Source organism: Pteropus vampyrus, unplaced genomic scaffold (assembly GCF_000151845.1).
Source record: "Pteropus vampyrus isolate Shadow unplaced genomic scaffold, Pvam_2.0 Scaffold6, whole genome shotgun sequence".
In the NCBI taxonomy this organism is placed as follows: domain Eukaryota; kingdom Metazoa; phylum Chordata; class Mammalia; order Chiroptera; family Pteropodidae; genus Pteropus; species Pteropus vampyrus.
Window position 1 is genome coordinate 6949142 of NW_011888787.1, and position 22526 is coordinate 6971667.

The following is a 22526-nucleotide window of genomic DNA, read 5'->3' on the forward strand; positions in this document are numbered from 1 at the left end:
TCCGAGGGGGAGAATGTCGGATTGTGGGGATGGGCTGTTGGGATGGAAGAGTTGGAATGCTGGATTTCAGGGGAGGAATGTGGGGCTAGAAGCAGCAGAATGCTGGGATGGACGGGATGAATGTTGGTTTGGAGCGGGGTGACGTTGGAGCGGGGGGTGGGGGCACGGAGGGGAAGGAGGGGGCGTGGAATGTTGGGACAGCGCGGGGTGGGGATGGGGGAGAATGCGGGGAGCCGGGGCTGGAATGTTGGGCTCCGCGGGTGGAATGCTGGGATTGAGAGACTGAATGTCAAACTGAGCTTGGGAATGCCGGAATGTACAATCAATGGTGTTTTTATCTTCTGTTGGCATGTTGTCCTGTAGGGGTTGTCCTATCTTGTGGATGATCCCCTGTTGTCTGTACGAACCTCCACCATCAAGGTATAACTTTTAAAAATTCAATTGATGTTTTTTCTCTCTGATTCTTCTGAGTCTGTGGATCCTCCTCTTTTTACCCCCTGGTCTGGTTCTCTGCATGTGCTGTTGATTCTTCTGGGGCTCATCTTCCCGCTGCCGTCACACCCAGTACCAGCCCAGGCTCCCAGTTTTTGTGCTGAACGACCCACCTGCCTTTTCGATTCCCTCTTTTGACCTCCCCAGGGGCTTGGAGGGGGTGGAACATGGCACCGATGTCGGTATCCTGTGAGTGTCCACATGCCACGTCTGTGGCCCGTCTAAGCCACCTGCCCGGCTCCATGGGGCCTCCTGGTATTGGCTGTCAGGGCTGGTCTCCCTCTGAACTCTATTCTCATGCAACTTCTCTTCAGACTTTCTCCGCACCCCGGCGGCCTCGGTCAGACCACTAATGCCGCAGATTTTTAGTCACCTTGGCCATACGGCCATTTTTAAGTTCTCTTGAGTTAAGCTCCACTCTGTCCCATAAGCATTCCCTTCCCATCCTTACACTCGACTTAGGGAACCCTATGCCTCCAGGTGTCCGTATCCCATTATCAAGTAAAAACAATAATAAATCATAACCCTGACAATTTGACCCTATTAGCCTTTAAGAGCAGAGCTCTCCCAATTCTGTGAACAGTCCAGTGTCTTTAAAAGCTTATGTCTCACACTTACCCAAGATTCACAAGTATCTCGCCGTTAAATCCAGCAAAGGCAACCTAGCAGAACCACTACCATAGCAGTGACCCCTTGTCCGCCACTCTGGGGGGATCCTGCGCAAAGCCTGAAGAGTAAGTAGTCTTTGCTTCTAGCTCTTATGATGCCACTAAACTCCTTTGTGACCTCTGTGTCCCTACAGCTCAAAGCTGTAGATGGAGTGCATGTCACCTCATGACTGAACGACTGTAGTCCCCGCCCTTCGGTGCGAGGGCCAGGGCTGCCCGTAGAGCTCTCTTTCCTTCTGCATCTGATGCCTGTGGGACGTCACCCCTCCTGGATGCCTGTCTGGGCTCCGGGCAGCTGGGAGCCCATCTCTCACGGCCAGAACAGAGCCAGGCAGCCATACAGAGCACGGGGGCTCCTCCCCCTCCCTCCCGTCTCCTTCTCCGACTCCTTTGCTTTCTGCTTCCCACAGAACCACGAGTTCGTAGACGAGCAGATGTTTGAGCAGAACTGCATGGAGAGTTCAATGCAGAACTACCCGTCCACGAGAAGTCCCTCACTGTCCAGCCACCCCGGCCTCACGACCACCTGCTGCTCCCGCCGCAGTAAGAAGACCACACACCTGCCCAATTCCAACCTGCCGGCCACTCGCCTGCGCAGCATGCAGGAGCTCAGCACGATCCACATCCAGGGCAGCGAGCAGCCGTCCCTCACCACCAGGTGGGTGGCTTCCCTCCCCATCACCCCCGAAGGCTGGAGTCAGGGCATTCACAGAATCCAATGATCTCAGCTTTAGGAGAAGCCTGAGAGTCCTCTAGCTCACCTCTCCCTTATCTGAGGCGTGAGCCCCTCCGCCTCCCCCCACCTTCCTTCTCCTCCTCGCAAGTTAACCCGAACGCCCTTCGTGTGCTGTGGAGGGTCCTACAGCAGGCTGAGGCCCCATGTGGGGTTACATATTAGGAAAAAAATAACTAAAAAAAAAAAAAAAATCCAAAAATGACCTATCCCAGTGCCAAGAATACACTACCCGTTTTCTCAGGGAAATAATTTTCACAATTGTGTTAGACATGGCTTATCCTAGGTTGATTCTGAGTCATAGATTGAATTTTTCCTCCTTTCTCTGATTACATCTATGCCACTTCCCACTACCTCCAGTGAGATGCGAGGAATTTGGAGAAAGCAAAAGTCAAATGCCACGAATGACAGGTAAACAGTCCACTGGAGGGAAAAACATGTACTCTGAATCCCAAAGCCCCGATATCCACCACAACTTTGCAACTGTTGGCAGTTTAGGAATAATAATCAGAATAGATCATTACAGGCTGATTACCGAAAAGAAGACAGAGGGTCACCCAGACCACCTCCTGGTTACTCTGGGCTGGAAATGCAGGGCATCGAGGAAGCTGTGGGAGCTAGCCAGAGGAACCACCATCAGCTCACTCTTTTTTTTATCCCAGCCGCTCCAGCCTTAATTTGAAAGCAGACGACGGACTGAGACCAAACTGCAAAGCATCCCAGATCACCACAGCCATCATCAGCATCCCCACCCCGCCAGCGCTAACCCCTGAGGGGGAAAGTCGGCCGCCCCCTGCCAGCCCAGGTCCCAACACGAACATTCCTTCCATAGCCAGCAATGTCGTCAAGGTCTCCGCCTTGTAAAGCCACTGGACAGACGGCCGGTGCAGGTAGTGGGAGTCCAGGGGGCTGGCATGTTGGTGGGTGGCCGCTGGCTCCACTCCCTCCCCGCTTCCCCCACTCTCTCTGCCTGCCCTGTTGCACCCCTAGCACTGAAACTTGTGCCTGGAAGGATGAAGAAGCAGCGAAGGGGCCCCTGAGGTTCGCTGCTACTAGCTTGGACGTAGCCCTGTGAGCCTGCCTCTCACGGGGGCCAGGAAGGGAGGGTGGGTGGGGTAGGGGCGAAACCGTGGGGGGAGAAGCTGCGTGCCAGGACAGGGCCTGGAGGGGGCGGGCCTCAGACCAAATAACGATTATTTCTGGAGACCCAACGAGGAAAATACAAGACCAAGAGCAGCACAGAGGACAGAGTCATCACAAGCAAAACGGGAAGAAAATATAACACTGTGTATTTAAGCACCTTTTCAAGGCTCTTAATGGATAATATTTATTCATGGGAAAAGGTGGAAAAGAAAAACACCAACGGATTTTTGTGAAACGTTCTATCTCCATGGACCCAAAACCTTTGAACCAAAACAATGCATTTTGTGAGGGTTGTTTTTTTTTTTTTTTTTTTCCTCTCCTTTTATAGCAAAGCTTTTAGGCTGCGAAGTCAGTCATTGCTGAGTTCTCTCTCCACTCCCCCAGGTGGTGAGGTCGAGTGAGTCTGGGCCCCTAACGCCCAGCCCACCTGCGCAGAGCTGCCAGGTGACCACACGGCAACCTTTACCCTCTGTCGGTCCCTGTCTCCTTCGTCTCTGTATCTCTCTGCTTCACCCCCTGCGTCCAGCCATCTGTCTCTACACAGGCCCCAACGATCCCATGACGTGTTAGCAAGGTCTCTCCGCTGGCAGGCACCCGCGGCCGTCTGCCTGGATTGTACTTCTGTGAATGCAGCTATGGAAGAGAAAGGCATGAAGCGAAAATGAGTGCTGAAGGGTGAGGGGAGAACACCTGATGCAACTGAGTGCTTCCCCTGCGGTGGGAACCACCGGTGTTTGCAGCTTCCATTTCTGGGTTAGAAAGGGAATGACCAGATGTACCACACTGGGATCTGGAAAAAGGAAACAGCCAACTCCTGGTGTGTGCCAGTGGGGAGAGGACAGAAGACCCCGGGGCTCACCGCTGCAGTCGGCCCCTGTGGCACCTTGCTACGTACCCTTCTTCCAGGACCCACCATAAAGCCCATCCAGAGCTGTGCCAAGGGGCCCCATGAGCAGCTTCCTGCAGAGGGCAGTGGTATGGGGACCAGGCTTATCTCTCCCCTGAGGCAACTCCCACACGGAGGCTGCAGAAGGTTAAGCCCGAGTGCCTCCCGAAGGATGCACCAAAGTGTGAAAGCAAGTAAGGGATTCTAGATGACTTACCTGGTCTGAAAGACGCCTTGAGATCTGAAGCGTCTTCAGGCTTGATATCCCTGAAGATAAGTGAAATGGGGAGAAGTTGATCACCTCCGTGCAAGGGAGGGCGTGAATATCACTTCTGGGAACCTGGACAGCATTTCTGTCCAAGAGGCTTGCACCCTGGCGGGGCTGGGAAAAGCATTTCTAGAATCCTCCATCCATTTCCACTGCTTATAACAGAGCAGGTGGGCCTCAGGGTTAGCAACGAGCCCCTTCCCGCCCTCCCCCACCCTCAGCTACCCTAAGGCAATCTCTCTGGCCGGGCCTCTGATACAGGAGCGCCTCGTCCATTCTCCAGCTTAGCGGTCAGCTGTTTAACTGTAGGCCAAGAGTTTCTCTGCCCACCACAGCCATCTAGACGAGTTTCACTAGCCGGGAACATGAACACACCTTCCATGGGCCTCCCTATGGCCCCAGCTCTATTGACCCCATAGAAGGGGAAAGACAAAGGGCTGTGAGGTGGCACCTAGCCAGGAGGTGGGCAGCGGGCAGAGGAGGGGAGCCTCCTACCTTTGTCTTCTATGCTGTCCTCACTGACCGCCGACTGAGTCCCTTCTCTGGGTCTGGCCTCACAGGTTCCCCCCTGATGTGAGAATGGAGTGGTTCTGGCCCTGAGCTTGCGGTCTAAGGAGACAGAAAGGCTTTCCAACTACAGACGAAGATGTCTGCACATACACAAACAATCTAAACATACCTGAGAATAAGGACCTAAGTCCATTTACTTCATACACATATCTCATTGGAGAAGGCAGAAGACTGGGCTGGACTCCAGCTAGAGGGCAGGCAAAGGACTAGAAAAGGGATTTTTCTTTTGAAAGAAGAGGTAACAGAGTCGAGTTAGGAATGTCTAAGTGGGTTTACATCATAAGAACCAAGCGAAGTAACTGCCATATTTAGGCCATCGCGGGTTGGAACAGTGACCGATCTAACCCAAGATCGGTTTGATAGTGTACCAAGGAGGCAGAGCGGTTCCCACGAAAATTAATCAACACCTTTTAATGATCATATCCCAAAGAATTTCCATTTTCTGACAGTTTCCTTTCCAAATCTCACATTATGCCAGTTCCTAAAAGACCATTAGACCACCCCCTTCATCTACCTCCCCCAGTGTAGCCTCAGCCAGGATGCGAGCCCCGGCTCACCCCTGGTCCAAAAGACATCAACCCAGGAAAGTGGCTCATCCACACAGCAGCCAACAGCCAGAGCACACTGCTGGTTGTAAGGACACAGATGGGCCAAAGTGGCCCCATCAGGTCAGCAAGTCTAACTCCTTGGCCAGCGGCTGAAGAGCCAAGACATCGGGGCTTTCTGGGGCAGTGGCTTTCTGCCACAGTGACACTTGAGCTTTCATAGTTGATGAATCGCTTCAGCATAACGGAAGATTCCCCCAAACTACCCATCCCATTCCATCCCACTAAGCTTTAGGGAGAGTTAAAGAAAAACTAAAGTCTCCATTCACATGAATGGAAACTTAGAAAATATAGTATTAAGAGTATATCGGAACAAGAAGATATTAAAGTCTCTCTCTAATAGTTTATGGTATAGAAAGCTGAGGCCCAGAGAAATTAAGTGACTTGCTGAAGGCCATGCAGTCATTTAAAGACAGCTGGGACCGGAACGCAAGTCCCTTGGCTATTAGTCTGATGCTTTTTCCACTACACCATCACCTCCCAGAGGGACCGTGCTTCAGAGACCATGTACGGAGGCAGTAACTAGAGACGCAGTCTTACGTAAATGCCAACACTACCTGGGCGCAGCCCGGGAAGCCACCTGACTGCACGAATACGAACCATACTTTGGGAACCACCATTCCCTGGGGAGCACCAGCCACAGGCTGCCGAATCTATCAAAAATAAGCAAACAGTCAGGTTTTTCAGTCAAATGCTCTCTTCCCAACGAAGAGAGGACTAGGACATTTCAAAGCATACCTTTTCTAGTCCTTCTGACCCTTACTACAACCTCTGACAGTAGTGGGTCAAGTTAACTAAATCCCTGATTCACAGAAAGGAGCACAGGCAAGAAGCTGAATGACTTATCCAAGGTCACACGGCAGGACTGCGATCGCAATCCAGGGCTTAGACAGCCTATCTTGAGGAGTTTTCCTCCATGTCATGTTGCATTACTCTGAGGCTTGCTTATATTTTTAATACCTGGATGTCAAGGATGGTGACTAAGGATGCAGAAGCATTCTATTCAGAAGCATCCTGAGCCAGGACCTCCAGAAGCAAACTCTGTACTATTTTCCCCTCATCCATTTTCATAGCTAGTGTCAAGCTCAGGACTAACTGCATAGAATCCTGTTCAAAAGACCAGATGTTCTCAATGACAGATGAACACATTACAATCACACAGGAGTATAAGGCCAGTAAGTAAATGAAATTCAGAAAAACAAATAATTTGAACAGAAATTAAAGTGGACAGTTAATGTTGATCCATGATGAACAAAAGTCAGCTCATGGATATGCTGCAGACTTTACCATTTTCGAACTGACTCCTACAGTTCATGATCACTTCACTTATTTGTTAGAATATAGGCAGGGAAAGTATATGTTGAAACACGTACCTAGATTTTTTTTTTCTAATTTTGCAGAGGTAGTGCTTGAAATTGAGCTAAACTTATAGATTGACGTTATTGACGAATTCTAGTGGTCCAGACTCCCTCACTTCACCTACCGGGTACCTACAAGGCAGAAAGATCCCAACGCTGAGATCTTAGATTACTAAGGCAATATTACTTTCCCTTCTAGTTGGCATGGTAACCATGACAACTAGGAACCTGAAAGACTTATTTTCTCTAATTTCCTTATGAAATCTCATCATATGCAAAGCTTTAAAACAACTGGATGAAGGAAAAACATTGTTATGACCCATGACACTTGGAACTCAAATAGCATCATGAAGAGTATCATTAGAACTAAGAGAAAGAGGCTATCGGCAAAAGAAAGCTTTAAAGGGGTTCCTTCTGAGTCTTGTTTTCTATTCAGAATGTTCTGTTTTTCACATCGAGTGTGGGAATGACATTTATATTAGCAGGTTACTTACCTACACTGGCCGGTGTCACTCTAACCAGTGCGAGGCACTGACCCAAGTCCTGGGGGGCTCCTTGGACCAATAGACTATTTTACAAACCTGGGAGGGGGGAGGGATGGTATATTTTTGATAATCAGACATTCCAATGTAATGTTTTCCTTAGCGGTCACCCCCCACCCCACCCCATAAATGTTATCGTGAAAAACATCAAGTATGTTTTCTATTTTCGTATAATAAATGGGCTTTGCTTACAACATCACAATGGCAAAGAAGAAATACTGTACAAAACTGCAGGAAGATAAACGTGAAAACTTTCTATGGAAAAAATATCTTGAGTTTCCTGTTGTCTTTTGAAACCGTAGTGCATATGTTAAAATGTATATCATTTACAGTACTGAGTCATGTGCCACTGCTGTACCTGATGTATCCAATCTGGATTAAACAAACTATGTGCCACAAACCCTAAAATGTTTATGAATGTTTATTTTAATACAAATTCTCCTACTAGAAAGTAAAAGTGATCTAACAGAGAGGCTCTCTGTTCAGAAAGGTGCCTAAGTCTCATCTTCCCTTCCCGGCCCCCAGCAACTGCTCGGTGACATCCCTGACAATCCGCCTGCCTGCATGCTTTAGTCACTGATGGTCACTGACAGGGAAAGCATCTGATTGCATTTGTCAACAGCTCTATTTTGAGGCCCAGCCCCTGCATTATTGAAAGAAAATCTCCCTTCTTTATCAGTACTGGTTCTGCTGAGAATATACCGACTCCTTCATCTAAACCACGGCCTCAAACTAAAAAGAAAACTCAAAATTAGATGCTATATAGGGTATAGCAGAAAGCTTGGGAATCAGATGATGGAGGCTCAAGTTCAAGTTCTATCACTTACTTATATGACCTTGAGTCATTAGTTTTTCTCTTGGCTTCAGTCTGATTCCTCGACTTAAAAATTGCAGCAGCTGGATTAGATTATCTTGAAGATATGCTGTAACCTTAATAACTGACTTAGGTAATGAGAGCGACAGGCGTTTTCATATGTCACCATATGTGGCAACGACCATGGGAACCCTTTTAGTGTCCCACGACCACCAGATCCCAATTAATGAAACCATAGAAATGGAACATTAAGGCAAATGCACGATGCCCGAAGCCCTAGAAGTTGTCTGTGAAATAAATGCATTTCGATCACTGATGCTCGTATCCTTATCACCCACTAGGTGTCACTACAGATCCACAGCACAAACGTCTTGGCGATAAACTGGAAACCAGATGTGCTTTGAGCAATATTTGCTCTTTTTCATTAAAAAACACAAAATGTTAACTGGGACATATGTGCTTCTTCACAGAGGCACAAAACAATAAACATACCCTGCCAAAACAAGAGAATAACCTTGTGGTGATATTCCAATGTCAGCTATGACTATCAAAAAAAATTACTTTTTAAGATTAACAGGTTTATTTACATGTAGGGAAGGGAAAAAACTCTAAAACTTCAAACTACTCCCTTGTTTTATATGAGCTGATCCACGAGTATTATAATTCAATTATATTTAATATTCAGGGGCTGAAGTTTACTTTTAAACCATATGTTTTTAAAAGGTTGATAAACATTACTGCAATCCTTAAGCTACTTTAGAAAATATTAAATCATAATTCGTATTCTAGTTCTAAGTCAAAATTATCCAAAGCAGCAGGTTTCCCAAAGATTTCTCTGCATGTTACTACTACTAGTCTCTTAAGTTCAACTTGAACAATTGTTGTGAAGTATAGTGATTTAGTATTTTAGAATTCAGACATTTAACCCACTCACACTAGCCATTACCTGAACTTATAAAGACACTTTGTATTCATAAAATAATTAGCCTTTACTGTAGCCAGAAAGTGTTTCTTCTTATTAGTAATATAGTAATTAAATCTTAGAACTACTGCAAGAGACCCTAAAAACTCTTCTAGTGCAACTCCCTCGTTTTGTTGATGAGCACACTGGATCTTTAGAAGTGGCGGGTACAAGGTAAAGAGGCAGCAGCAGTCTCAACCAGGACAGATGCTCTTTCCACTGCAGCACAAAGCACTCACGTGAATTTACCCAAAACCCCTGTAGGGTCCTTAACAGATTGTAGGGACGTGCACCTAGACTGACAACTCCAAACAGAAAAGCCTCTTCCACACAAAGAGCAGCAGATTCCTCTGACAGCCACCACTGTAACTGCATCCCTTATTCGGGAAAATAACAGCTGAAATTTTCCTAGCGAATGCTTATGGAAAAATGAAGCAATTAGTATTTTCATGTTATGCATATGCTCACCTCCAGCTTATTTTTCTATTAAAAAAAAAGCAAACATAAAATATGACGAACCTGAAGAGAGAATCCAATTAATTTCAAGACTAATGGGTAACCTCATTTCTAATTAAGATGCAGCAGTATCCTAATTAAAATCTCCTAGCAATGACAAACTGTGAACTTGGCTACATTGTGGGGGAAAGGGGAGAAAAAGAGGTATATTCAATTATACAGAAAAGACAAGATTTTATTTAAATGTGTAATTAAAGTCTCTACTTCTTAGTAACATACTGGACCTAATTATGGATTTACTATTTAGTGTTAATTCATTCATTCTAATTTGGCAATACATGTACAGTACTGGTACATATAAGTAAAGCCTACCATTGCCCAACCCAAATGACAGGAATACAAGTTAAACCAAAGTTTAGGACTGTGTTATGTGACTGTTAGACAGTAAATGACAATGGCTGTGGATGCTTGCTGACAGTCCTGAGGGAAAATGATTATATCGCCTAGACAAATATGTACGCAGGAAAGAACTTTCCTTTTAAAAAGTGTATATATATATCTCCATACATAAGAGGTACTCTCACCACAAATACAGCTCACAGAAAGGTTTGGGAAGCAAATGTGTAATCATAAAAGGACTGCCACAGAAAAGAAGGGATGTGTAACTTCCAATTATATTTTTCTAAATCATAATTTATAGATGCACCATCTCCGGAAAATGACTGTTTCCTTTGGATCCTAGCATTAGAGGTAAAAACTGGGAAAAATTTCTAGAAGACACAAGATTAAGACACATCGTGGGAGGAGTTTGAACAGAATGAGTTCCAGCTCTGGCAGTGTAGGGCAGTTAACCACAGATAGGCCCAGGGCGGGGTCTATGAACCCCTTGAAATTACATACACAATTCTTGTTTATAGAATGAGAAATTTTCTGGGACTATCTATAGCTTTCATCAGATTCATAAAAGGATCTAAAATCTAATAAAGATTATGAGTTGCTTCTCTTTCTGAGAAACAAAAATAAGACAGCCACCAATGATCCTTAGCTATTTAATGTACTATGGAGGTGTGGGCAGCTTTCACAATCTTAAAGACAAAAAACACTCAAAAGATGAACAATGTCAACACTTTTGGCTAAGTTTGTATTTTTCCTGGTAACAAATAGTTTTACTGAAAACAAAGAGCGTCAAATCGAGTACCTTTGGCAAAGTGTGAAGCAATGTTTACTTCTCCTTGTCTAAACCTAAAAGGAGATTTTCTGACCTACCATATTACAAATTCCTACAGGAACATACCTCTATGGAAATGTAGCCCAAGCCTTTTGCAAAGAACTCCCCGGCATAAACTAACGTTTTTCAAATCGCAACTGTTTTTATTTTTTAAAGTAAGCAGTGGTATAAGTCTTTTCAAACATTTCTTTTTGGAATGGCTTATAGAAATTGGCACCCTGGGACCTTTAGCTCTACGTCCCCCAAAATTCATCAAGAATCTGATTGATAAAGTTTCTTTAAAAAAGGCAATGTACCTGACATAAATCAAAGGTCAAAACAATCTGAAAAAGAGATGGATCCCAGCAGAAAGCCTTAACACTTCAAGTTCCTCAAAAATGCCACTATATGCCATTCTACTATAGGTCGAGGGGGATGGCTATCCAAAGGTATCGCTCATTGATACTTTCGGATGGTCTGAAGTGTGACCTCTAGTCACTGGTTACCACGCATCATTTCCTGTAGATAAATGGTATTCATGTGATAGGCCACCATCCAACTTGGATGCCTCTGAGCATTCCAATAATATGACTGAGAAGCAGCAGTATAGTATTCCTGCCAGGCCCTGTAGTAAGCTCTCCAGTACTCCTCATAATCCTGATAGGTACCAGGAAAACTGAGATGCGTTTCCCTGTGGTGGTCGTACCAACCATCTTCCTGGGGTTCCGTCTGCCATCGACAGGAGGACCGCCTAGGAAGGGTTCTCCGGCTCTGCTTGGCTCTCTGGTTTGCCCCCTCTTTATGCCTTGTCTTTACTTGGATGTCAGGTGATTCTCGATACTCTACATTAGGAGTGTCATTGCCATTCAGAGGTGGTTCCAAAGGGGTGTGGCCATCCACAGGGGTAGACTCCGAGTCTTTCAGCTGGGTATCAGAAGAGCCTTCCACATATGACTTATTTCCTTTGCTCTGGGAAGAAGTCCTCGAGCTGTAAGAATCGCTGTCACTCTCCGAGTCTCCAGACTGGCTACTACTGGCCAATACCTGCACTCTCTCTTCAGTAATTCGATCCCTCACAAAACCATTCTGAGGGTGCACAGTCTGACCCCCAGGGCCTGTGTAGTGCCTGATGATTTCCACGGGTTTCTCTAACCCCTCTTTAACATAGTGTTCATAGTCCTCTACCAGTTCTGCCAAAGTCAAAGTGCACGGCAGATGGATCTTAAAGGAAGACAGACAGGGAATTTTGGGGAGGGACACAGGTAATTCTTCTTTGCCCTGGTGCTGACTGTTGTTAGAGTTTTCAACAGGGGTCTGAACAGAAGTCTTCGTTTGCTCTTCCAGCTGTGGGGCACAGCCCAGTGCTTTGGGTGACACTGCCTTTTCTACAATTCCACACTCCGAGTGGCTTTTCACAGGCAGCTTTTGTTTGGTATTACTTTTTGATTTGACTGATGGCGCAGACACGGAAGTATTTCGAGATGAAGCCAAGTGGTTACCGTGAGCTTTCTGACTTTGGGAGGGTCTCTCTATTTTTTGAATTTGTTTTTTTAGGGGCTTGGCAGGTATGCTCACTAAGCCATGTGTATGCACGGCAGCTCGACCCTCCACATCCCAGTCAGAACATTCTTCCATCAGACCAGGAGGAATGGGATCTATAGAGAGGGAATAAAACAATATTAAAATTCTCTAGCTACCCTAGACCAGCATTTTCTGAATAATTTCATAAAATAAATATTTTGTAAGTCAAGACATAAGCTTGGAGCAAGTTAAAGAAATCTGCAAAAGATCATAAAATGAGTTATTACAAAGGCAGAACTATTAGAATCCACAGGACTCCCAGACCTGTGTTTAATCTAACTTTGTAAAAATCGCTAAAGGAGTTACAACATAAATTGGTAAAAAATTGTTATATTTATTCAATCACCATGTATCTCATATTCTAGGTCATGTATACACTATAAGTATACAGTTATGAATAGGCATATATATACATGTACATATAGACATATATAGTAATGTGCATGTATTAACACATATAGCAAATAAACCACATTTCCACACAAGTTTTTTAGGGTTTTTTTGTTTTCAAGAGATCATTAATAGTTTCAAACACTGTTTCCAAGATGGCATTTTAAAAGAGTAGCTTGACAAATGATTCATTAAAATCAAAAGAAAATACTTCAAAAATTGCAAAATAGTGTTCAAATTAAAGATACTATGCCTTCCCCATAGTGACAAAGGAGAATATGACAAGAATTACCTTCACGGTGACAAAACGGGTAAAATACCCACCTTTTAAAAAGAATAAAATTAAATTGCAAGGCTACAAACTAAAAAACGGAGCTAACACAATAGAAAACAATTTTTCATTTTTCATGTGCCATAGTTAACTTGCAATCTTCTCCCTGCTACTAATTAGCTTTAAAAGCTTAAGGCAAATTACTTAACCTCTCCATGCCTCGATATACTCATCTACAAAATGTAGATAATAATAGCATATACCTCATAGGACTGTGGTGAGAATTAAATGAGTTAACATACAGAAAGACCATGGAATAGTACCTGACACATGATATGCATTCTGTGTTAGCTATTATTCTTATAAGGCCTTTATCACTACCATTATTATTCTGATAGCAAAATGAAACAGGTAAAATATACCTGGTAAAGGCAGAAGGTTGACATTACATTTCTGGGCAATTTTTATCATCATATTTTCTTCTTCTCCCCGGCAACAGTAGGTCACTGTCAGTCCCAAAGTACCTAAAGCACAGAGGAAATGTTAATCCTTTTCACATAAACAAAACTCCAAGTCTACCTGTCACATTACTGATTCCTCTACTTAAAGAAAACACCCAAACTTTTCTTTTTACCAAAACGGCCAGCTCTGCCAATCCGATGCATATATGTCTCCCAATCCAATGGTACATCCAGATTCACAACCAGATTCACCTTCTCAGCATCAATCCCACGGGAAGTCTTGAATTTAAGAGAAAAAAAAAAGAGAGAACTTGTCTGTTTGTATTAACTGCGGCGTGGTACCAATGTACACTATCTTATTCTAGTATAACGAAGAACCAGATTAAAAACAGGAGGGTGTTTAGGAGGAAGGGGGATATTTAGGAGCAAAGGAAAAGGGAATTCATTTCTAATGACTAATTTCAAGAATGCAGATGAAATATAAAAGACATTTTTATGAAAGCATATTCCCTAGCACTGGAAAGACAATTATCTTCTGGTATTCTTGTCAGATACACCCCATAAAACAACAGATGAAATCTGTACATCTGATAACAGAACATATGTTAAGAGCGTTAGTCACCCAAACTGAAGGGGCAATTTACCAAATCTGTGGAAATGAGGACTCGGCAATGAAACTGCTTTAGTTTAGCCATAGCATCAAGACGCTGATTCTGATTCATGTTGCCTAAAAAAGCCGGAAAAGAAAGTCATATAAAAACAAACTAATACACATTTATCGAATCCACAAAAAGCAGACAAATCTAGGTTAAGACCTAGAGAGTCAGAACCTTTTAAAACAGGGTTAGGCAATCAACTTGAAATTAGTTAGCCAATCCACTAGAAATTCAAAAATCAATTTTAAATAGTGACTAGGCTATGCTTGCAGATATAACTATATCTGCAAAGTTACATATGAAATATAACAACAACCAGGTCTACATGATTTGCAACATACTACTCCCAGGGCAATAAATTAACCACCCCGGGCCATCCCCCAGGACCGTCCCCTTTCTGGAACACCACCTCAGGTGTTATGTTAAGAAGCAAAATGTTTGCCTATTAAAAAGACAAAAACAAACTTTGTTTTATAAAATTATTAAGCTCTCGTTTTCTAATTATTATATACCAAGTTACTTCTTAAAAAACAGGAATATTAACATCAAATCTCAATGAAAAACAAACTTGAAATTTCCTCTGAAGACTCAGCATAACCTCACTCACGAGACAACTCATAAAGCGATACTTCCTCTTGACTTGGGTGAGGCCTCAAGTCAGAATACTAAACAAAGATTAAAGAGATGAACTTACCTGAAATGCACTCTGCAGGAAAGCCTTTAGAAGAAAGGATGTCAGCCAGATGTTGTGCTCTATAAAAAACATAGAGGGTTATAATTTCGCAAATATTGCTTCGCACCTATGCTTCTATTTCACAAGTTCCCCAGATGACCCTTTAAGGTACATTACCTGCTGTGCAAATTAGAAAAGACTAAGGCTTGATTAAATGGAATTCTGCTGAACAGTTCCTGCAAATGCTGAGCCTTTTCCTCAAAAATCTTATGGGCCAAAGGGTACGAACTGACAACTTTGTAATACTGCTTCAAACCTACAAAGAAGTCAACAGCAAATATAAAAGCGATAGGCAACTAGACCAGGGAAAACTCCAGAATATCATGAACAAACCAGTAATGTTAAGTATCCAATATCTGTACATACCTATGAGACTCGGGTCACTGGAATTTAGTCTTACAAAAGTGGGATCTCGCATGTACTTTGTCAAAGCATTAGCCAAAAATTCAGGGTAAGTTGCTGATACTGCCAACATCTGTTTACTGGCAGGCAAGGAAGAATAAATCCAACTGCAAAAAAGAAGAAAAACACATGCCATGGAGACTAATCAAACAGTAGTCATTACCTTGAAGAGCTAAAGACAGATACTTTGGGCACCACTTTAATAGTCAAAGTTAGTTATTTTTCTTACTTTATTTGCTCCTGGAAGCTGCCTTCTTCTAATAGCTTATCTGCTTCATCCAGAATAAAGAGACGTATACTGCCTGGGTTCAAGTAGTCAAGCTCTATCAGTTGTTTAATTCTGCCTAAATTTTTTAAAAAATTGAAATATTTATGATGCACCAAATTTACGCACATCTCAGCCAATGTTGTCACTCTACTTACTCAAAGGTTGTACTGCTGACTTTCCCGACCCAACCCGCATTGTGCATTTATGCACTAAGCCACAAATTAGAAATCTTGAGTTCTGATTTTGCCTAAATCCATTATTTTCCCTCATATTTCATCACCAATAAGTATGGAAAATAAACACTACTCCTATCAAAAGACCTGAATGCTAAGGCACTGGATGCTAGATTAATTCTAAGTGATTCAAAACTGATTAATAAAGCAGCAAAGAACAATCTCAATCCATGGCTTAGAATGGCTTCCTGAAAGTCATCTGCTTCATCCTCTTCTCAGAAACCTATCCCATATGTGTTCTTAAACATCTTTAGAAAATGCTGTTGGTAATCCAGTCACGTGTCTATCTCTCACTAGTCAAAGGCTCTTCATTTCTAATCCTCAAAATAATTATCATAGTTATCCAAAGATTCCCATATTATTGTTACAGTAAAAGTGTTCAGTTCCTAAAAGCCCCAGTTATGAACAAGCATTTGCTATCTTACCAGGAGATCCAACAGCAATATGACACTTTTTAAGTCTGGTTTTGTCTTGTGATAATGGAGTCCCTCCAATAAAGACATGACACTCTAAGCCTTCCATTTTTATTCCAATGGCTGTGATAACGGAATGTATCTGTACAGCAATTTCTCTTGTGGGAGCCAAGATCAAAATCTAAGAAAATGTAAAATATATCTTTGAGTCAGTGGAATAAATACATGTGATTGGCACATTCATTATACAATAAACTATTTTTCCTTTAAATGATCACATTAAATGAGGTTTTATGGACAAAGGAAACTATTCATTTATTCATGTATTAATTCAACAAACAAATAAGAACCTAGGTAACATATGAGTTTCTGTGGCGTCAACAGTTAACAGTACAGTCCTTGCTCTCATGGCACTTTTCATTCTTGAATGATAAGAAGACATACAATAAACGAGCATATACAAATAATGGCAGGTAATGAAAAGTGCTATGAAGAAAAATCAAACAGGGAAAAGAGAAAGAAGCAACAAAAGAGTCATTTAAATGGGGTGATCAAGGAAGGCCCCTCAGAGGAGGTAACAGTTGAGCAGACACCCAAATGTACATGACAGAGTAGAGCGCGCTGTGTGACGCCTGGGAAGCGCCTTCAGGAAGCAGGAGAGGCAAATGCAAGGGCCTTAGGAGAGCAGCGTTCTTGGTGTGTTTGAGGAACAGCAAGGAGGCCCCTGTGGCTGGACAGAATTACAGGAAAGTAAAGATCAAAGATCGAACTCCAGAGGTTAGGTCATGGAAGGCCTTGGGCATCACAATGAGAACATTACAAAAAACTGTTGGCAGAGAAGGTGAAACTAAGTGGTCTCAACTATGAAAAGAAAAAACTGCTTAAAACTTGTTTTTTGGCACTTATTTTTCCGAATTTTCCCAGTTTTCAAAAATGAATATGTATTACTTTGATAAGAAAAGATTTTATATTAAAAAATGCCAATTTTATTTATGAAACTTATTAAGGGAGTTGACATTTCACCTGTTGCCAAATTTTCAGAAGCCAAAATCTCAAATATATCTCAATGCACAAGTAGAATAGCCCAAGTCTTTGGGAAATAGAAGGATTTCCTATGGCAGCAGTTTCCAACCTTTTTGGCACCAGGGACTGGTGCTCCATGAGAAATCTAATGCTTGATGATCTGAGGTGGAGCTGAGGTGGTGATGCTAGCGCTGGGGAGCAGCTGCAAATACAGATGAAGTTTCATTCGCTAGCCTGCCGCTCACCTCCTACTGTGCGGCCCAGTTCCTAACAAGCCATGGACTGGTATCAGTCCACGGTCCAGGGGTTGGGGACCCCTGTCCTATGGCATCTGGATTAAAAACCACTATTGAAGAAACAGCATCAGATATACATGACTGAGAACCTGAAATACATACAGTCTGCCATAATTACTGAACCACAAAGTAAGACTCTGAGGATCATATCTGATTCATCTTTGTATCCCCAATGCCTGAAATAATGTTTATACCTAATATGGGCTCAACAAATCTTTGTTGAAGAAATGATCTCCAAACCCAAATCTCCTATTAATTTGAGTAAGGCCATCTTAGATCTACTCTATGAGATCTAAGTGCTTCTAGGTACTCTCGATGAGAACCTAAAAGCCAGGTCAATGATACACTCAGAGAGCTATGAGAACCACCTGTAGTTACCAGCAACAGCCAGAGCACCACACTACCACACTACCATGAATCAGGCCAAACGTTAAATCTCACCAAAGTCTGATTGGTAAGTAAAAAAGAGTATCTGTATTCTCAAATAATGACAAAATTGACACACACAGGACAGACATTCTATTCAAAGTGCATTAATAATAGAAAAACTCCAGACTTCTAACACTAACAATGCGTCCTTGGTCACCACGCAATCGCCACTCATGTCTACTTTTATACTTTTCGTATAGCTTAACTTAATCATTCATCAAATGCCCGTCTACCTCTGAGGAACTACTAGCTATTTCATCAGAGTGTGCTAAAATTCACATTACACCCCCTCCTCTGGGTCCTCTGACCTTAACTCACCTGGGTACTTAAGTTTTCAAGAATCAGAGAGTCCAAAGCAATGGTGGAGAATACGCAGGTTTTCCCAGTGCCAGACTTAGCTTGAACAATTAAGTCTGAAAAGAAAAAATATACATATCACTAGCCAGTACTGACCGAAGACGCTTAGGTACCAGATATGAATTACAGAGCTAGAAGGGTCTCCAGAAATCACCTAGCTGACACCTTCGTTTTTAGTTAACTCTCAAAAACGCATGGCCATATCCAGGAACGTGCCTCTTCCCTGAACCTCTACTGCTTATCTTCTCAAACTCGGAACCACTTATCTGTGTGGAAAGAACCTTAACTATCTTCAAACTCAATACTGAGCCTCTGTTTTACAAAAAGAGGAAAGTGAGGCTCGAACGCGTGCAGCGCCTCGCCCCAGGCAGAGCCCCGCACTGGCGGCCGCACTGGGGCTCTTCCCGGGCCACGCCGCCTCGGCCTCTCCATAGCCCCGGCCCTCACCGAGCCCGCAGCGCCCCAGCGGGATGGCCTTGAGCTGCACCGGCGAGGGCCGCTCGAAGCCGGCCGCCCGTAGCCCCTCCAGCACCGGCCGGGACAGCAGCAGCGACTCGAAGTCCGCGGGCTCGGCCAGCAGCACGTCCCCCGTGCGGGTCCGCGGGCCGCTGACGTCGTGAGCCGTCCGCAGGCTCCGCGCCGGCCCGGGGGTGGGCTCCGGGGCCGAGACCTGTGCGGCAACATGCTCCAAGGGCGTAGCAGTCTCCACGGTCCCCAAAGCTGCTGGGGCTTCAAACTCCGCCGCCATGGTAGCCGCGCAGCTAGATCTCGCGGTACTTGAGGCGGGGCGGGGAGCCTGAGAGCGAGAAGAGGGAAAACTTTATTAGCACCCTTCTCGCGCAGACACGGACACGCTTGGTGGGGAGGGACGGAAGTCGGAGGCTTAGAAAGAAAGGGAAACAGCTAGAATAACAAAAACCTGTGGCCTGAGCAAGGCGGGCGTGTAGAGGAAGTAGAGGAAAGGGAAGGCTACCGATGTGTCGCCGCCTGCGGCCCGCAGAGGGCGCCGCGCGCTCACGGTGGGGGCGCCGCCCCGCCTCCTGGCTCTCTGTGGGCGGGTCCGTCCAGCCTTGCGTCCCGCGTCGCCGACTTCACAAGGCTGTCGTTGTGATGCGCGGAGCGCGTCACACTACCGACCTTCGTGCCTCGGCTCCGAGGTTACCTCCCCTAACCCTCCCTTAACCCTCCCCTGTCCCGCCCCAACTCTCTGCCCGCTCTGTACACACAGAGAGCCCCTGGAGTTTAGGCTAGACAGAATTGACCAAGTGGTCAGGTATGTGTCTGTGATACAGCTTGATTCATCTCTGCGTCCCCAACCCCTAGCACAGTACCTGGCACGCGGTGAGCTCTAATAAAAGTAAACTGAATCAGAACCAGGAACAGGACTGACAGCTTTCAAGTTCATATCTCCACCTCAAACCTCTCTCTAAACTCTAGGCTTGTTCATCTATCCGCCTCAACATCTCCACTTAGACGTCTAATAGATATCTCGAATTTAATATGTCTTCTATGTGTTGCTCCTATCCCTACCTCTCCGCCCTACCCCGCCTCCTCCCATCTCGTGGGTGGCAACTAGCAGTCTTTACCACTTTTTCCTTACTTTAGGGCTCTGCTTAAATATCTTTTCAAAGACGCTTTCCTGAACACCCTAAGAGAGCTCCCCATCCTGTCCACTCCCTCGCCCTTCTCATCATTCTCTATTACCTTGTTCTGCTTTATTTTTCTTCCTGACACTTACCATTGTCTGAAATTATATGTGTTTATTGTCTGTCTCCCCCACTCAATGAGGACAGGGACCTATTCCACCTTGCCTGCTGTAACCCTAATGGGAAAAATCAGAATCTGACACAGTGCTCAATATTGAATAAACGAGCTCCTATAACAAAGTTTTAGTCATAATTCCAAATGTATTTCTACAACCTAATTTTTCTCACAATTCCAACTTAGATATTCTGCATCCGACCCCAGCTTTTTCTTTTGTCCTTAGATCATAATCCTAGTCATTATCTTCCACTCCTGTGCACTTTGAGTGCACTCACACACACACACACACACACACACACACACACAGTGATGATCTAGATTCCAAACCATGTAGGAGGGACTTTCGATAATAATCTCATTGAAAAGGAGTCCTAGAGATGCATTTTGCTTAGAAATTTAGAAAACATTGAGAAAACGTCAACTGTCCCTATGAAGGAATGGAACTATTAGGAGTGGGCACTAAAGGTCCCAGGCTTCCTCTGAGTACCCCACCTCCTTCATCCACCTAATCCCCAAATCTCAAACCTGGGAATTATTCTAATTCCCCACCTTCTACTATCCTTCTCCCCTTTCTAACAATTCGCGAAGTGCAGGTAATTTCACCTCCAAATATTTGATCCATTTCTCTTCTCCTGTCTCCACGGCATCTGTCCTGTTGTAGGCCCCTTCACCATCCTAACTGTTGCAACGACCTCCTGAATGGTCTCCCTGTCCACTTTCTTCCCCGCCATCCACTCCACAGGTGCTGGAATAATTTTTCTTAAGTGGATATCTTAGGTTCGACTTCAGATCCTGATCCTTTTGACAGCCATTTTATTTCCCGTGTCAGGCTCCCATTTCACACTATAAATAATTCCAGTCTAGCTCTTACCGTGTTCTATTTACTTGCTTACGTGCCCAACCCTCACACTAAATAAACTATGAGCTTCTCAAAGAAGGTAATTTTGTCACTCCAGGCTCTCCAGCCCAGCACCAGGCCCTTGGTGGACCTAATAAACGTTGAATAGCTGACACTTTCTTGCTCAAAAGTCCCTGCTGGGTCTCTGTGTGTACAGGAGTGGTTCTATAGAAAGCACACCCATCACTATGGAAGAACCAGCTCTCATACCAAAAGAAACAAAAGAACTAGTTTTCAGAAAGAAAAAAAAAACACATTTATCATTTTAACAGCATTCTATTATTGCATTTGTTAGTTATGATGTTTTATGGACACAGATATTGCAGTAATGTTACTGAGAATTATATGCTGTAGCTAAAAACGCAAGTCAATAAAGTGAATTCCTCAGGAGTTAAAAATTGCAATAATCCTGTCAACCATAATTTTTGGTGCCGTAAAGATAAAACACAAAGGTAAGAGACCATTTAACAACTAGTTAAGGTGTGAGAGTTACATGCACAGAAACCAGTTGGATGTTGTCTGCCTCCAAGCCTCCCCCAGGATAAAATCACAATGGGACCTCAGCCCCTTTATGATGTTCTGACTGCCTGGAAGGCCTTTCCTCACCTCCTGTGAGCTAGAGCGGGGAGCGATCCTGTGAGCTGAAGAAGTGGGAGTAAGACAGACATAACTGATGTTGAGGTTCAAATGGTCCCCATCCAATCATTTTGCAGCGATGCTTTCTACACCCAGAGAGAAGGAAAACTGTATAAATAAAAGCCTGGACACAAGCTGGCCCATCCTGGGTGTGAGGATCTGGGAGAATGTGGAAAGACGGGAAGGTACTAAGTTTTTTATAGCCACTTTTTCATATTCGGCACCCAAAGCAACAAAGGGTAAGCAACATTCTTATTTGCATTCAATCCACAAACATCTCTATATTCATTCAACAAAAATATTCGGAACACCTAATAGGAGTCAGCCAAATGCTAGATAAACAAAAATGGGATAAAATAAACAGAGCTCTTGCCCTCACGGAGAAAGATACATACAGACAGGTGGCACTGATCAAGAAGGAAATATGCAAGCAGCACAGGTGGTGTAAAGTCATATTGCAGTACTGACATTTTTCAGGGTCTTAGTTGCTCAAAGTATGGCTGCCATGAGCGGGGAGAGTAAGAACTGAGAAACTGAGGGGAAAAGCTTTTGGTAATAGCTTTCTTCTCTATGCTGTTCTCATCTCCATCCAGAATCAGTAGTTTAAAGCAAGCGTCCCCAAACCCAGCCCATAGCCTGTTAAGAACTGGGTCATACAGCAGGAGGTGAGTGGCAGGTGAGCAAGCGAAGCTTCATCTGTATCTGCAGCCGCTCCCCAGCACTAGCATCACCGCCTCAGCTCCACCTCAGATCCTCAGGCATTAGATTCTCATAGGAGCACCGGTCCAGCCTGATGGAAGAATGCGACACAAAAAAATGTTAGGAACTGTGAATTTAAAGTGTGCATGGAACTATGAGAAAAACTCCATGCACAGATCCTATCCTGCCTTCTCTAATCCCTGGAGTTTAGCACTTCTGTGGAGACAGCAGCGTCAGGAGACAAAGCTGAAGTCTCATGAAGCCCTGGGGGCTGATTTTCTGAGCTGATCCTGAAGAATAGATAACGAGTTCA

At 44.2% G+C, this 22526-nt stretch overlaps 2 protein-coding genes and 1 long non-coding RNA gene across 4 annotated transcripts in view; 1 reads left to right on the top strand and 2 right to left on the bottom strand.

Moving 5' to 3' along the window:
• Positions 1-2964, top strand: part of KCND3 (potassium voltage-gated channel subfamily D member 3) — a 195423-nt gene extending 192459 nt beyond the window's left edge. Inside the window, exons 6-8 of one of the 2 annotated variants that reach the window (XM_023535796.1) lie at positions 1571-1818; positions 2254-2304; positions 2556-2964. In XM_023535796.1, the coding sequence (XP_023391564.1) occupies positions 1571-1818; positions 2254-2304; positions 2556-2757 (501 nt within the window). In that variant the 3' untranslated portion in view covers positions 2758-2964. The remainder of the gene's footprint in view (positions 1-1570; positions 1819-2253; positions 2305-2555) is intronic. The other variant, XM_011367205.2, reaches the window with a different exon arrangement.
• Positions 2965-3194: 230 nt separating this feature from the next.
• Positions 3195-4869, bottom strand: LOC111744962. The gene is made up of 2 exons (XR_002782426.1): positions 4140-4869; positions 3195-3826 (listed from the first exon to the last, which is right to left on the bottom strand). It is a non-coding gene; the product is annotated as an uncharacterized LOC111744962 (long non-coding RNA).
• A 4841-nt stretch (positions 4870-9710) lies between these two features.
• Positions 9711-19002, bottom strand: DDX20 (DEAD-box helicase 20). Its single transcript, XM_011367230.2, has 11 exons — positions 18664-19002; positions 18178-18272; positions 16124-16292; positions 15427-15541; positions 15162-15304; positions 14913-15051; positions 14757-14815; positions 14051-14133; positions 13580-13685; positions 13368-13469; positions 9711-12358 (listed from the first exon to the last, which is right to left on the bottom strand). Exons 1-11 carry the CDS (start codon positions 18962-18964, stop codon positions 11199-11201), a joined length of 2472 nt encoding a protein of 823 aa, XP_011365532.1. The 5' UTR covers positions 18965-19002; the 3' UTR covers positions 9711-11198.
• Positions 19003-22526: the final 3524 nt, after the last annotated feature.

Excerpts from the sequence above, each read along its gene's own strand:
- DDX20 (XM_011367230.2), bottom strand. The coding sequence starts at position 18,964 with ATGGCGGCGGAGTTTGAAGCCCCAGCAGCTTTGGGGACCGTGGAGACT. Across the intron at positions 16,293-18,177 it reads TTGAAAACTTAAGTACCCAG|ATTTTGATCTTGGCTCCCAC; the intron begins GTGAGTTAAGGT and ends ACATTTTCTTAG. Across the intron at positions 13,686-14,050 it reads TCCTCATTTCCACAGATTTG|ACTTCCCGTGGGATTGATGC; the intron begins GTAAATTGCCCC and ends CTTAAATTCAAG.